This window comes from Schistocerca cancellata, chromosome 5 (genome assembly GCF_023864275.1).
Source record: "Schistocerca cancellata isolate TAMUIC-IGC-003103 chromosome 5, iqSchCanc2.1, whole genome shotgun sequence".
Classification (NCBI taxonomy): Eukaryota; Metazoa; Arthropoda; class Insecta; order Orthoptera; family Acrididae; genus Schistocerca; species Schistocerca cancellata.
The window spans coordinates 297,163,267-297,179,909 of NC_064630.1; the positions used below are offsets into that span (position 1 = coordinate 297,163,267).

Here is a 16,643-nt window from a genome sequence, read left to right on the forward strand (position 1 = left end):
TATCTACGACCAGGCGACCATTACAAGGAGATAGTGCTATGAAAAGAAATGGTACCCCAGACCATCATCCTGGCTGTCGGGCCGTATGACGGCTGTTCAGGGCGTCTCCAAACAAGTCCTCTGCCTGGAATCTCTTGACTGGAGTAGAATTGTCTTCCTTGAGGAGTTCCACTTACAAATGAGATAGTGTGACACTTACAAATGAGCTCCGATGTCCGAAAGATATCTGTATGGTGCGAAAGGTGGCAATTGACCCTGAATAAAGAAGAGTGTGAAGTTATTCACATGAGTACTAAAGAAATCAGCTAAATTTCGATTACGCCATAAGTCACACAAATCTGAAGACTGTAAATTCAACTAAATACTTAGCGATTACAATTACAAATAACCTAAATTGGAACGATCACAGAGATAATATTGTGGGTAGAGCAAACCAAAGACTGCGATTCATTGGCAGAACACTTAGAAGGTGCAACAGGTCTACTAAAGAGACTGCTTACACCACGCTTGTCCGCCCTATTCTGGAATATTGCTGTGCGGTGTGGGATCCGCATCAGGTGGGACTGACGGATGACATCGAACAAGTACAAAGAAGGGCATCTCGTTTTGTATTATCGTGAAATAGGGGAGATCGTATGACAGACATGAAACGTGAATTGTAGTGTCAATCATAAAAACAAACGCGTTTTTCGTTGCGGCGGGATCTTCTCATGAAATTTCAATCTCCAGTTTTCTCCTCCGATTGTGAAAACATTCTGTTGGTACCCACCTACATAGGGTGAAATGATCATCACGATAAAATAAGAGAAATCAGGGCTCTCACAGAAAAATTTAAGTGCTCGATTTTCCCGCGCGCCGTTAGAGAGTGGAATGTTAGAGAGACAGCTTGAAGGTGGTTAACTGAACCCTCTGACAGGCACTTTATTGTGAATAGCAGAGTAATCACGTAGATGTAGATGTTCAGCAAAGACATGTCTGGAGTCGCACCTTACAGCTGTGGTTGGTATACCACAGCTGACTGTCGCCCGCCATACGACCCGACAACCTGGAATGATAGTTGGGCTGTCATTTCTTTTCGTAGCAGGCAGCATTACTGTAAAACGAAGATATGCTACGGCTCGTTTTGTGGCCCTCCATGGGCTTAAATTTCGCCCTCACTCCATGAGAATTTGGAGTATTATGGGCAGCGCCCTCAAACCACCTCGGGATATTGAGGATCTAACGCACCCGTTGGACAGAATTTGGCACGATATCCCTCAAAAGGACATCCAACATCTCTCTCGATCAATTCCAAGCCGAATAACTGCTTGCATAAGGGCAAGAGGTCTACCAGTGCGTTATTGACGTGCTGAATTTGTGAAGTTCTTCCTCCTGACTAAATCATCCATTTTTTTCTGAGATTGTAATCATTTTTTTGCGTGCATCACATCTACCGATTCTCGCCCCGTTCGGATAACTCCTTCGTCGTGCGTCGGCTTCCTTTTTATCTTTTGTCTCAGTGTGTATATTGCTACAGAAAATAACGAAGCATTTAATACAAACTGAGTCTCCAGATGTAAGCCACTTGTCCCAAAGAATTCGTCAAACACAACAGAATTATGCTATGACTGCTAGTCGTGTAAAATGTGTAAAAACTTTTCCATCCATGTGTAGCATAACATGTGTATCCTTGTGTGGAAGTTAAGACTCGGCCTGCAGAAGACGCTATTTCTGTCTCTACAGAGAGGCTATTCGGCAAAGCATGGCGAGAGGAGTGGGTGGTGCTGTACGACGACTCGACGCTGGCGTGGTTCAAGGAGAAGGGCCGCGGGCAACCCGAGGGCAGCGTCAGGGTGAAGGACGCGCCGGAGATGATGGCCGTCAGCCAGTGGACGGCGCGCATCCCCGGCCGGCCCGACCTGCCCTCCGGCTGCCACGTGGTGCAGCTCATGGCGTTCGGCACGCGGCGCCGCGACAAGGTCCACTGGCTGCTCGCCCAGTCCGAGCAGGAGGTCAAGTGAGTACCCGCGGGCCGCCAGCTAACAGCACAAATCTTAGGAACAGATCGCACAGTCACCATTAGCATGGTTCATTTCGTGACAGGACATGGCCCTTACTGCCAGTACAACACAATTTCTACATCATTCCCAATACAGGGATGGTTCATTTCGTGACTTAACATGGCCCACACCTCGAATACTTACACAGAACAAGAGGAAGACCAACAGATACCACAGTGTCCATCCCAGTAGAGGTAACATGCATTTAATAACAGGACATCCCTTCCCCCTATCCCACAATAAAAAGAACAGAAAGAGACCAACAGCAATGGGTGACTGGCTATTTAAGACTCACCCCCTTCCCCCACACAAACACAATATGATCCATATTGGTTAATAATTACAAGTTAATCGAATTTAGAGTATTTTAAATAATTCTTGGGCCAGCTGACGTCACCCTCTTTACGACTGATTATCCGAGAAATAATCAAAATCTTCCAGTGCTGGAAAAGCCTAAAATCACAGTTTCGGAGTTGACTATGAGGGGCAGTCAAATGAAAACCTAACACCCACCACGACGCGCTCATGGAATGGTTCTATTCAAAAGTAATCACCACATTCATTAAGGCATTTATCCTACTGGGAGACGGGACGGTCAAATCCTGTTTCATAGATAGCAATCGCCTGCTGGCGGATCCACAGCCTCACCCACGCTGGCACTTCCTCGCCCGACTGAAACCGACGTCCACGCATGTCTTTATTCATGCCACCAAAAAATTGAAAATCACACGGTGAAAGATCCGGGCCGTATGTAGGAGGCTGCTGTGTTTCCCGACATCATCGCTGAAGCGGAGCATTCGTCCGATTGGCGGTATGGGCGGGAGCTATCGTGCAACGGAATGATTCCATCCGAGAGAATTCCTAAATCCCGAGGGAAAACGGCAAAGCCAACAACGCAAGCATCCAATATCTCCCCCCGCCAAAGAAATTCCAAGCTATGCACACAATTTGCGGCACACAAGGTCACAATAACCTTCTCTTTCAACCTCAGGAGCACGCTGCTCGTCGAGTTCCTCGAGCCTGGAACCACAATCAATGCGCAGCGCTGTGAAGAGACTTTGCAGAAATTGCGAGTTGCCATAAATACAAAAAGCCCAGGAATGCTGTAGGGCGGAATCACCCTGTTGCACAATAACGCCCGCCCCCACACTGTCAATCGGACAAAGGCTACGCTTTAGCGATTTGATTGGGAAATACTGCAACATGCTCCGTACAGCCTGGACCTTTCACGGTGTGATTTTCACATCTTAAGCAACCTCAAGAAACACACGAGCGGACGTTGACTTCAATCGGACGGGGAAGTGCAGACGTTGGTACGGTTTGGGATCAGTTAGCGGCCGAACGCGTTATGCAAAACCGAGATTTATCATCTCTTTTCTCAGTAAGATAAATGTGTTAACCTATGTGGGGTTTACCTTTGAGTGGAACCATGCCATGGTTCATTTGACTGACTGACCCTTTTACATATTAGAAATATAAACAGAAACATGTACCTCAGACATCTTAACAAGGAACAAAATGTGATACACAGGGAATATACCATCGATGTGAGATTTTTTAAATAATAATGTTTTGGTGTATTTATTGTTATTTGTTTCCTTTTGGACATACAAGTCCAATATCAGTTTCGTAATCATAGATCATTGTCTAGTAATTTATTATTATCCTTTCGAAATGAATTATGTTTCATGTCGTAATGCATGCCTTAAATATTGACTATAAAGGGAGAGTCTCGTTAATACCAACTGTATTGATTTGTATCACTTGGCACTCTAACAGACAGCGTCGAGGTTAATTAAGAATTGGGCTAAAATCTCTTCGCAAGTATCAGATTGTTTGTACGGTTCCCATCAGATGTAAAGCGGTATATGTGTTCGTATCGAGGGAACTTGGTGGTTGAGGGTTCCACAGGTGGTTAATCGGGCTTAAATCAATGGAATATAATGATCAGAGAAATGTTTTGATTTTATTTTCCTTGTTACTAAGTTATACAGAACTGCAACCAGTCACTTTTTTGAACAATTATGTTTTATTCCATGAATCGGTTTTCGAACCTTTTCAGGTTCATCTTCAGATGGTTTCAGGAAGTTACATCATTATTGGTAGCATAATGCTGGGTGATGGCTCTATGGCAGAAAGATGGGTCACACTTTAATGTGTCACCATGACTATAGCTTATCTGTTGATATGGATGTAAATTTAGTTTCTACTTACTGCGACAGTATCAGCGGCTTTTTTCGGTTAGTGTCCATCTGTCTGCCTCCATTTTGATGTCCAGTAACTATATCAGTACACACACTTCCACACGAACTATATTAATTTACACTTTGACAGAGAGACTTTTCAAGCATCCAGCATGAGCTTTACAACTGTTGCTTGTAACAAAGATCTTGACAGAAAGATATGGCATAGGCCTACTTTGTACAGAGATGTAATTTATTGTTCTTTACATGTATTAACGTCTATATAAGGGCAAGTATTTTAATCAAAATGGTGATAACATGAGAGCACAAGATAAAATAAATAAATAAATTACTACAAGAAAAAACTTCAGGTGACCTGATATCTTATTTCTAATTGTATATTACAGGCAGATTACAGCAATTTTTTATCATGGTTAGCATTAACATGAATACCCAGGAATCAATAATACAGTTATTGTACCTGCAGTAGTATGCAGCTGTCTGTATGACTAGGACCTTTATATTTAAATTAATAACAAATATTCAGATGGGCTGTTGACTTATTTCTGTTGTTATGTTAACATGATCTGGGGTATTATCAAGAGTAGGTTCTATTTATTTTAGCTAAAGGTATATGTATAAAAGCTATAGTGATTGTAATGGAATAAAGCTGTTTGTATGGCTGTACACTTTATGTTTGAAAAATCATGAACAAAAGTTCTTTAACTGTTGACCTATTTTTATTCTTACATTAGAGTGATCTGGAATATCGGTAAAGGCAGCTTCTGTTTGTTCCAGCTAACTTGTAGATCTTGAAAGTTCTGAAGGAAAAATTTGTTTCTCAGTTCAGTTTGATCATTGAGTAGGTAGTCAGGTGCTGTATTTTTGTAGATAAATATTTCAATTGCTTCAAGAAGATCAAGTATTGTGCCTTTGTTGGCAAAATGTAGTATTTGGAGATTCTGTTATATGTTGTTTTCAGACTGATTGTGTTGGGCAAGATGTGAGGCGAAGCTAGACTTGTTCAGGTTGTTAAGATGAAGTGCATCTATGTCTTCTTTAAATCTTGTTGTGAAGCTTCTACCAGTTTGTCTAATGTAGACGCTTGGACATGAGTTGCAAATGAGCTTGTACACACCTGACTTTTGATATTGTTGTATAGTGCTTTTGGTGCTGTGTATGATTTTATTTTGTATTTTGTTGCTGGTGAAGAAACTTATTTTTATGTTTTATGTCTTGAAGAGGTTGGCAATTTGGTGAGAAATCTTCCCTAGGAAAGGCAGGCTAATAAATGTGCTCTTCTTGTTTGTGGGTGGTTGCTCAGCAGTTGGCTGATTTAGTTTTGCTGTGTGGATTAGTTTATTTATTATTGCAGGGTTGTACCCATTGGTGGAGGCAATTGATTTAACATTTTCTGTTTCTTTTTGTCTTTCACTTGTGTCCATTGGGATTTTAAGCATGCAATTAACCATTGTTCTGAAGAATGCTTTTTCATGTTGTTCTGGATGGCAAGAGGATTTGTGTATGGTAACATTCGTGGTTGTTGGCTTTCTGATATTTTGAAATTTATGCTTGTGATTTTTATTTGAGATTGTTAGATCAAGATAGTTAATGCCTTCTAATGTTTCGTGTTCTACTGTGAATCGGATTTTATTGGGTATTTTATTAAGTTCTTTGGCTAGATTATCTATTTCTTCTGTTGTTCCATTGAACATAATGACTGTGTCATCAACATAGCGTTTGTAATAAAGCAGCTTATCTTTTAGTTGGGATTGGGACCTAAAAAGTTGTTTTCAAGGTTATTGATAAATATATGTCTGCTGGAAAGCCTGCAAGACTACTACCCATTGCCAGTCCATCTTCCTGAATGTAAAATTTGTTGTTGAGCAGAAAGTAGTTGTGTGACAATATAAGCTCTAGGATCTCTATGAGTTCATAGATTTCAGCTCTACCCATTGCCCCATGTTTGAATAAGTTATTTCTTATTAAACTAATTGTTTCCTTGACAAGAGGTGCAAACTTATCTGTGACTGGGATTGGGATATCTTTTATACTATTGATGAGCTCATAGCTGTTTTTAATGGAGAAGTTATTTTCAAATACATATGCCTTATGGATAATATCATGAAGTTTTTGGTGATTTTATAGCTTGGGCTATTGATGGAGTTCACACTGGAACGTATCGGACATTTGGATTTGTGGATCTTAGGCTGTGATCTCAGTTTTGGTGCTGACGGATTCATCACTATACAGTGCTTTGCTTCTAATGGTGTGAACAAGAAGTCGCAGTTTTTAAGTAACTTTTTAATTTTATCATGGAATTTGGGAGAAGGGTCATATGCTATTTCCTTTATGTTATTCCTTCTGAAGAATTCACAAGTTTTGCTAATATAGTCTGATCCATACACGACATGATGAGGTATCGAACATATTGCTTCCCCCTACTTATACCTCCCGAGGAGATCACGAATGTAAAATTACAGAGATTCGAGCACGCACGGAGGCTTTCCGGCAGTCGTTCTTCCCGCGAACCATACGCGACTGGAACAGGAAAGGGAGGTAATGACAGTGGCACGTAAAGTGCCCTCTGGCACACACCGCTGGGTGGCTTGCGGTAGATGTAGATGTAGAACATCTGTGTTACCTGTGTGTGCTCGGACAACGAGGGCATTTTGAGTTGAAAGTTTCTTATTTATGTTACAATATTCCAGATCACTCTAATGTAAGAATAAAAATAGGTCAACAGTTAAAGAACTTTTGTTCGTGATTTTTCAAACATAAAGTATACAGCCATACAAACAGCTTTATTCCATTACAATCACTATAGCTTTTATACATATACCTTTAGCTAAAATAAATAGAACCTACTCTTGATAATACCCCAGATCATGTTAACATAACAACAGAAATAAGTCACCAGCCCATCTGAATATTTGTTATTAATTTAAATATAAAGGTCCTAGTCATACAGACAGCTGCATACTACTGCAGGTACAATAACTGTATTATTGATTCCTGGGTATTCATGTTAATGCTAAACATGATAAAAAATTGCTATAATCTGCCTGTAATATACAATTAGAAATAAGATATCAGGTCACCTGAAGTTTTTTCTTGTAGTAATTTATTTATTTATTTTATCTTGTGCTCTCATGTTATCACCATTTTGATTAAAATACTTGCCCTTATATAGACGTTAATACATGTAAAGAACAATAAATTACATCTCTGTACAAAGTAGGCCTATGCCATATCTTTCTGTCAAGATCTTTGTTACAAGCAACAGTTGTAAAGCTCATGCTGGATGCTGGAAAAGTCTCTCTGTCAAAGTGTAAATTAATATAGTTCGTGTGGAAGTGTGTGTACTGATATAGTTACTGGACATCAAAATGGAGGCAGACAGATGGACACTAACCGAAAAAAGCCGCTTATACTGTCGCAGTAAGTAGAAACTAAATTTACATCCATATCGACACTTAAGCTATAGTCATGGCGACACATTAAAGTGTGACCCATCTTTCTGCCATAGAACCATCACCCAGCATTATGCTACCTGTAATGATGTAACTTCCTGAAACCATCTGAAGATGAACCTGAAAAGGTTCGAAAACCGGTTCATGGAATAAAACATAATTATTCAAAAAAGTGACTAGTTGTAGTTCTGTATAACTTATTTACATTCAATATACAGTCACGGTTCTAAGATATTCGTAATGGATAAGCATAATCTTTTATTTTCCTGTTCTAAACACTTGGAAAGACTCATTACTTCACTGAAAGTCAGTCCAGAGGAAGTTGGCGAAATCGTGAGATTCTGTAAAGTATAATAATAACTACAGAGGACTGATGATTGATGCAGAGACTGAAGTTGACCAAGAAGTCAAATAAATGCAACGTACTACTTATAAATGAGAGAAGAGATCTAGAACTCTTCGATTAGCAAAGTAAAATACATAGCGATAACTTTTCGGAACGGCAATGATTACATTAATTGCAGTATAAATAGATCTCAGGTTGAGATTCGTTGGATAATCGTAGGAAAATATACAATTATCCAGAACATTACAACCAACTACCTAAGAGCCGGATAACGCGTCGTGCATGGATCAGTGAGACCTTTGTAGGTCACTCGAGAAACTTGGCGCCACATCTGCACACAGAACTCACCTAATTCCCGTAAATTCCGTGGAAGGGGGCGATGACTTCTGAAGCCACTTTCAGTCACATCCCAGATGTGTGCGATCGGGTTCAGATCTGGCGAGTTGGATAGCCGGCACATCAATTGGAACTCGTCACCGTGATCCTCGAACCGCCCCATGACTCTCCTGGTCTTGGGACACGGTGTATTATCTTGTTGAAAAATGCCACTGCCATTGGGAAACACAATCCTCATTAAGGGGTGTACGTGGTCTACAACCAGAGGCTGTTATGGTGCTTGGTACAAGCTCCACTGGACCCATGGATACCCGTGTGAATGTCCCCCAGAGCGTAATGGAGCCGCCGCCAGCTTGTCTCCGTCCCCCAGTATAGTTGTCAAGGAACTGTTCCTCTGGAAGACGATGGATTCGCGCCCTCTCAATGGCATGATGAAGAAGGTATCAGGATTCATCAGTGCATGCCACGCTGTGCCTCTGCGTGAACGCCCCGTGTCGATGGTCACGTGCCCATTTCAGTCGTAGGTGCCGATCTTGTTGTGTTCACATAGGAACTCGCATTGGTCGTCGGCTGCGAAGGGCCATCGCTAAGAGTGTTGGGTTAACTCTGTGTTCAGACACACTCATACTCTGCCCAGCAATACGTTCTCATATTAGTTCCCCCACAATTCGCCTACATTCCACAAACGGGCATCACAGTGCGTGTGACTAACTAGTAGTCATTCCTCGCCAGATGACGCTGCTATCGCGTGGACTGATAGATGCTCATATTGATCTGGCTGGTCAGTGTAACTTTCAGGAAATCAGCCTGTTGCCCTTCAAGCGTTCAGTAAGCACCAGAGCGTTATCCAGGTTTTGCAGACATTCAGGAAAGTCGTATTGCGCCACACAAACATTTACTGTCGCACAGCCGAGAATGTATGATAAGAAGATTTCGACAGGATAAATCTTCGTCATGCTGACATCCGGCGAAATGCCACAACAGGAAAAGCATACGAAATGAATCTGAAAAGGTGGTCTACGGGTTGTAATGTCCCCACAGAAAATACCCTCTACCACGTACCAATTAATCGTTTTCAATCAAACCATTCACATTCATTCACTTTGGAAAAGTTATCAGATCTGATTTTCTCGTAATATATGCGGCGACAGCTCGACGACGCCAAAGTATTTTCTAGTGCGTTTATTCTTTGAAATAACAGAGATGCATATATGCATTCTCCATGGTTGTTAGAGGGGTAACTAGGACAGCTTCTGGAGTATCTGTTGAGGGACTGCGTGTTTCCGAGAGATACATATTCTGCTTCTCTTCTCGCTAAAGCGAGCCAATTAACATTTGTGCCGCTAGGGGTTTGTTTGAAGAGAAAGAGACTGTAAAAGGAAAATAATTAAGGCGTGGAATCACCGGAGATCTGGACATGTGATGGAGATGGATTTAATACACAATTTCCTCCATAAATAAGGTTTGTGACTTTTTTGTTCTGGAATGAATGAACGAATGAGTTTTTTCTGAATCATTTGATGATCACGTTGGCCCTGTAATTAGTGGGGAAGTTTCAGTTGTGTCGAAGAGAGCCGGCAATAACTGAGTCTGTCCAAAAAGGCTTCGTACACATCTGGAATTCGCAATCCTTCGTAAAAGGAACAAATTGTCCAAACGATTGATTCTCCCGACTGACTGCAGTGTTTAACAGTAATAATAAATGTAAAGATCTCTTACAGCAAGCCAGCCGCTGATTACCAAGACGAAGGACTCCACCAAAGTTCCTATTTGGCTGATTTCACGTAATGAAATATTATATTAAAAACTGTACATACATAAAGGAGAGAAAGAGAGAGAGCGAATGAAAATAGAGATAATACTAATAATCCTCCATTAGTCTAATTTTTGGCCTGTCTTATCACGGATCAGCCAAGAACTGGGAGGGCATTACTTTACTGGATAGATTTGTGTGTGAAGGTGAAGAGATCTTAAGGGCAACAGATACACGTTTATACAGTCAAGACATTACACAGAGATAGCGGCTAGCTGCATTCATCATCTATTCTTAGATAAAGAGACGGCAACTTATTATCCGAACATTAAAATGTTAAAATGGCTATCGCACGAAATTAATTCTTTTGGTTCTCGGACTAATATAGAGCATAATGGGTGCTTGCTCCCTTTTGAATCCGCCTTTGATTTTTGACAGATTATGCATTTCTTCAAGACCTCATGCACTCTGCGCTTTATGTTTGGAAAATAACAGTACACACTTATCTTGGCTACACATTTTGTCGCACCGAAATGTCCCCAGGTTAAATGGGTGAACCATACGAGTTTCTCTATTTGCGCCTCAGGTATACAAACACTCCAACGGACTTTGTTTGGCCTTCCACAGCGGAAAAATAATACGCCATTTACCAGCTTGTAATAATTTGCCATCTGATCCGAAGGTTGCTGTTGTAACCTTTGAATGACACTTCCCCACTGAGCATCTCTTTTCTGTAACTGTGCCATATGCGCACACAAATTGACGTAGTACATCTTATATGGATTTTCCTGCAGCAGTAATACAGGGAATTCTGAGTTATTATTTACTTCAATCTCTTTGGTCAAACCCTGTGGTGACCTTGATAGAGCGTCAGCAATAATGTTTTGCTGTCCTGAGACATGCACGATCTTAAATTGGTATTGTTGCAGAGCGAGAGTCCATCTAGCCAGTCTGGGGTGCAACAGTTTACACGTTTGTAAAAACGTTAATGATTGATGATCGCAATATACGATAGTCTTTGACCCATATAGATAATAATGAAATTTTTTAAATCCCCAGATGACCGCAAGAGCCTCTAATTTTGTCGTCGTCTAAGTTCGTTCACAGTTAGACAAAACACGACTAGCAAACGCAATAGGACAGAAGGTGAGTTGTCCATTTATCTTGCGTACTTGGAAAAGGCACGCTCCAATACCCACATTCGAAGAATCTGTTGACAAGTAAAATTCTTCTTGCATGTCCGTATGGTACAAAAGCGGTGCATTTACTAATTGCTTCTTTATCTGTTCGAATGCTTCTTGACACTCTAATGTCCAAAGCCAGGGCACATCCTTCTTCAACAGACTATTTAGAGCTGCTGCGTTCATCGCCTGATGTGTCCGCCCCAGTAGCTGAGTGGTCAGCGTGACGGATTGCCGTCCTCCGGGCCCGGGTTCGATTCCCGGCTGGGTCGGAGATTTTCTCCGCTCAGGGACTGGGTGTTGTGTTGTGTTCATCATCATTTCATCCCCATCCGGCGTGCAGGTCGCCCAATGTGGCGCCGAATGTAATAAGACCTGCGCCGAGGCGGCCGGACCTGCCCCGCGAGGGGCCTCCCGGCCAATGACGCCAAACGCTCATTTCCATTTCCATCGCCTGATGTGTTATGAATCTTCTAAAAAATGAGGCAAGGCCCATAAACCCTTTTAATTGCCTCCTGTTCCTGGGTGTTGGAAACTTACTAATCGCAATTAGATTCTCCTTGGTTGCGTCAATTATATGCCCCAGGAACGTGATTCTGTTTACTGCAAAATGGGATTTCTGTAGGTTAGCAGTTATTCCCATGGTTTTGAGCACGTCCAACACTCGGTTCAGTAAGGTAATATGCTCCTCCCAAGTTTTCGATGCAATAAGTAAATCATCAACAAACACTGTTATCCTGCTTCTGAGATCGTGGCCTAGTGCATAATCTAGAGCTGCTATAAGGATTCCAGCACTAATTTTGAACCCGAAAGGAACTACGGTAAATTCGTAACTTCTTCCGGAATAAATGTTGCATGTGAAATCTGGTATCCCTGTCCCTTCTACTCTTCCCATTGTGGGCCGCGTAGAATACCGACTACAAATGTGGACGCCGGGGGCATGCAAGATCCGGGACAGTTTGAGAACCGCAAGATATTGTCCTGGGAACAAGATTGTAAAAAGAACTCGAGTTATTGATTGTAAGATTTTTTTAGCCAGAGGCACAAATTAGTCTTCTCCAAATCGTTATATAAATCGATCCCTATCTTTCCTTTAGAGATCAATTTCAAAATTATTTTTTCTCTTCTGTAGGCTTTCCTATCTTCTATGTACCGTAGGCTGGGGGTCTAGGCTTAAGAGATTTTCCAAGCTTTCCCTGCTTAAGAAAGTTCCCGAATGGGTAGACCCTGATAACAGTTTCATGAAAGATCATCTTCCTTGGTTGTGCACAGCAGACATAACACCTTGATGCACGTAAAAGCAATACAGCCGCGGTACCTGTCTCTTCATTTCTTCTGTTTTCAATGTTTCTTTTCTTCGTCTGTCTTAAACATAATTATTGTTTTTCAGTCGGAGGACTGACACTCATCACTTCCCGGTTACCCACACTAATAGATAGCTCGCGAAGTGTGTTCGGTAAATCAAAATTAGGCTCACAAACTTCGCCCGCTGCGAGGGGCATTGTAATGTCCCCACAGAAAATACCCTCTAACACGCACCAATTAATCATTTTCAATCAAACCATCCACATTCACTCACTTTGGAAAAGTTATCTGATCTGATTTCCTCGTAATATATGCGGCGACAGCTCGACGACGCCAAAGTATTTTCTAGTGCGTTTATTCTTTGAAATAACGGAGATGCATATATGCATTCTCCATGGTTAGAGGGGTAACTAGGACAGCTTCTGGAGTATCTGTTGAGGGACTGACGTGTTTCTGAGAGATACATATTCTGCTTCTCTTCTCGCTAAAGCGAGCCAATGAACATTTGTGCCGCTAGGGGTTTGTTTGAAGAGAAAGAGACTGTAAAAGGAAAATAATTAAGGCGTGGAATCACCGGAGATCTAGACATGTAATAGAGATAGATGTAATACACAATTTCCTCCATAAATAAGGTTTGTGACTTTTTTGTTCTGGAGTGAATGAACGCCCGACTGACTGCAGTGTTTAACAGTAACAATAAATGTAAAGATGTCTTACAGCAAGCCAGCCGCTGCTTACCAAGACGAAGGACTCCACCAAAGATCCTATTCGGCTGATTTCACGTAATGAAATATTATATTAAAAACTGTACATAGATAAAGGAGAGAAAGAGAGAGAGTGAATGAAAATAGAGATAATACTAATAATCCTCCATTAGTCTAATTTTTGGCCTGTCTTATCACGGATCAGCCAAGAACTGGGAGGGCCTTACTTTACTGGATAGATTTATGTGTGAAGGTGAAGGGATCTTAAAGGCAACAGATACACGTCTATACAGTCAAGACATTACACAGAGATAGCGGCTAGCCGCATTCATCATCTATTCTTAGATAAAGAGACGGCAACTTATTATCCGAACATTAAAATGTTAAAGGGTATCACTTTTTTACTAGTAATCTGAGTGTTACGGCCCCGAATTCGACTCTAGCAACTGCTTAAAATTTGAAAAAAAAATCAGCAATGGCGGAAGAAGACTTCCGGCAAAAGAAATAACCCTCGTCCTGCCAATGGCGTTGTCAAAGAGGGCGGAGGAGTGGACAGAGGTTCAGGTACTCTCTTGCTCTTTTCTAGGGAATGTGCCCCTAAAAGACAGAAGAACAGCAGTGGTTAATGGCATGTTCATGCACAAGACTATGGAACCACTGCGTCCATGACGCGTAACATGTATCCATATGACATGTGGCCCGCAACTGAAAAAGTGACATGATGATCTCTCCATTGGCAAAAGATTCCAGACACGTTCCTCATTCGGATCTCTGGCAGGGGACTCCCAAGAGTGAAGTGAGCATGAGAAAATCAAAGAAAGAATTACGTTCTACGAGTCGGGGCGAGGAATGTCAGGAGTCCGAACGTGGCAGGGAAACTAGAAAACTAGGAAAGAAAAATGCTAAGACTCAAGTAGATATGGTGCGGGTCAGTGAAGTAAAGTGGAAAGAAGACAGAGATTTGTGGTGAGATTAGTACACGTTAATATCAACAGCAGCTGAAAAAGGTAAAACGGCAGGAGGATTTATTATGAATAGGAAGCTATGCAGAACAGTCCAGTAATGGGTTTGTTGCTATAAGAATCGACAGTAAACCAACACCGACGAAAATAGTTGAGGTATAAATGCCGACGTCGCAAGCAGAGGATGAAGTAGAATAATTATATGAGAATATTGAACGAGTAGGTCAGTACGTATAAGGAGATGAAAAACGTAAAAGTTATGAGAGATTGGAATGCGGTTGTAAGCGAAACAGTAGAAGAAAAGGTTACTGGATAGTACGCACTTGGTAGTAGGGGAGAAAAATTAATTGAGCTCTGCAACAAATTTCAGTTACTAACAACAAATACACTTCAAACGTCACAAGTGGGTGAGATATAATTAGAAACGGTCTGGAGATATGGAGAAATTTCCATTCGATTACATCAAGGGCAGACAGAGATTCCGAAATCTGATGCTGGATTTTAAGAGGTAACCATGACCAGATACAGACACAGATCACAATTTAGTAATGATGAAATGTAGACTGCGGTTTAAAAGAAATGTACAGCAGAATCAGCACCGAAGGAAGTGGGAAACTGAAGTACTGAGGAACGATGAAATGCCTTTGAAGTTCGGTTAAGTTGTGACTACTGCGGTAGGGAATACCACAGAAGAAATTTTAGTTGAAGAGAAGTGACCATCACTTCGAAACCATTGACGAAAGAGGGTAGTATATAAATGTTCAGAGAAAGACATGAACGCAGCAAAACAAATCACTCAGAATTGAAATAAACAGGAAATGCAGAGAAGTCGAGGTTAAAAGACTCCTGGAAAAACGTAAAGAAATCGAAAGAAAGAAATGATCGTCGGAAGGACTTATTCGGCATAAAGAAAAGCCAAATCTACCTTCGGTGTAATTAAAATCAAGGGTGCTTATATTAAGAGCGCAACGGTATTTACATTGTTAAACGCAGAGGAGAGAATGGATTGGTGAAAAGAGGACACTGAAAGCATCTGTGAGTTGATGTGGGAGACTTGAGGGATCGAGTGTGAGAATCAGAATTAAAAGAGCTTTGGAAGACATGGGGTCAAATAATACGGAAGGGATGGAGAACATTCCATCGGATGTTCTAAAATCTTTTGGGAAAAATCCAACGAATCGAATGTTAAAGTTTATGTGTACAATATACGAGGCCGGCGACGTACAGTCAGACTTCCTGATAAAAATCATCAACACAATTCTGCAGATAGCAAGAACAGGTAAATGCGAAAATTATTGCAGAATCAACTTAACAACTCACGCAAATTGCTGACATTAGTAATATACAGAAGAATAGAAAAACGAGGAACTGTTACATAAGGAATAGTATGGCTGTAGAGAAGGTAAAGGTACCAGAGAGACAGCCTTGACGCTGCTCTTGAAACTGGAAAAAAGACTGAATAAAAATCGAGATTCATTGCCGATCTGGAAAACGCGTTCGACAATGTTAAATGATGCAAGATGTTCGAAATTCTGAGATAAACAGCTGCACGCTACAACAAAGGATGAGTAATATGCAGTATGCAGAAGGACCTAGAGGGAACAATAAAATTTTATAAGACGAAGAACGAATTGCTTGGATTAGAATGAGTGGAAGACAGGAATCCAGTCTTTCGGCCTTGCCTTACTGTTCCATCAGAACATCGAAGAAGCAATGCGGAGATAAAAGAAAGATCAAGAGCGTGATTAAAATTAAAAGTGAAAGGAAGTCGGTTATAAGATTCACTGATTATATTGCTTTCGTCAGTGAAGGCGAAGAACTATTACAAGATTTGTTAATTGGAATGAACAGTCTGATGAGTACCGAATATGGATTGAGAGTAAACCGAAGAGAGGTAAAAGTATGAATAATTGAGTTAGAGATAAACTTAACATCAAAATTAGGGACCACACAGTAGACAAAGTTAACGGATTCTGCTACCTTGAAACCAAAATAAATCCTTGAAGAACGAAGCACGGGGGACATAAAAGAGTGATTAGCACAAGCAAAGTGGGCACTCATGGCCACAAGAAGTATACTGCTATCAAATATAGGCATCATTTTGAGGAAGAAATTTCTAAAAAGGTGAATCTGGAGCACAGCATTGTCTACTAGTGAATCAATGACTGTGGGAAAAACCGGAACAGAATAGAATCGAAGCGTCGGGTATGTTGAAAATTAGATCTACTAAAAAGATAAGGAATGAGAAGGTTTCCAAAAAATCGGCGAAGAAAGAAAGATATGAAAAACGTGGTAAGAAGAAGGGACAGGATGATGGGACATGCTTTAAAACACCAGGAAATAACTTCTGCGGTGCTGAAG

At 41.1% G+C, this 16,643-nt stretch overlaps 1 protein-coding gene across 1 annotated transcript in view; it reads left to right on the plus strand.

The window, feature by feature from the left end:
* LOC126188000 (uncharacterized) overlaps nt 1-16,643 on the plus strand; it is a 313,519-nt gene that overhangs the window by 215,590 nt on the left and 81,286 nt on the right. The window contains exon 3 of the mRNA XM_049929409.1: nt 1,723-1,996. Coding sequence (XP_049785366.1) covers nt 1,723-1,996 — 274 coding nt within the window. The remainder of the gene's footprint in view (nt 1-1,722; nt 1,997-16,643) is intronic.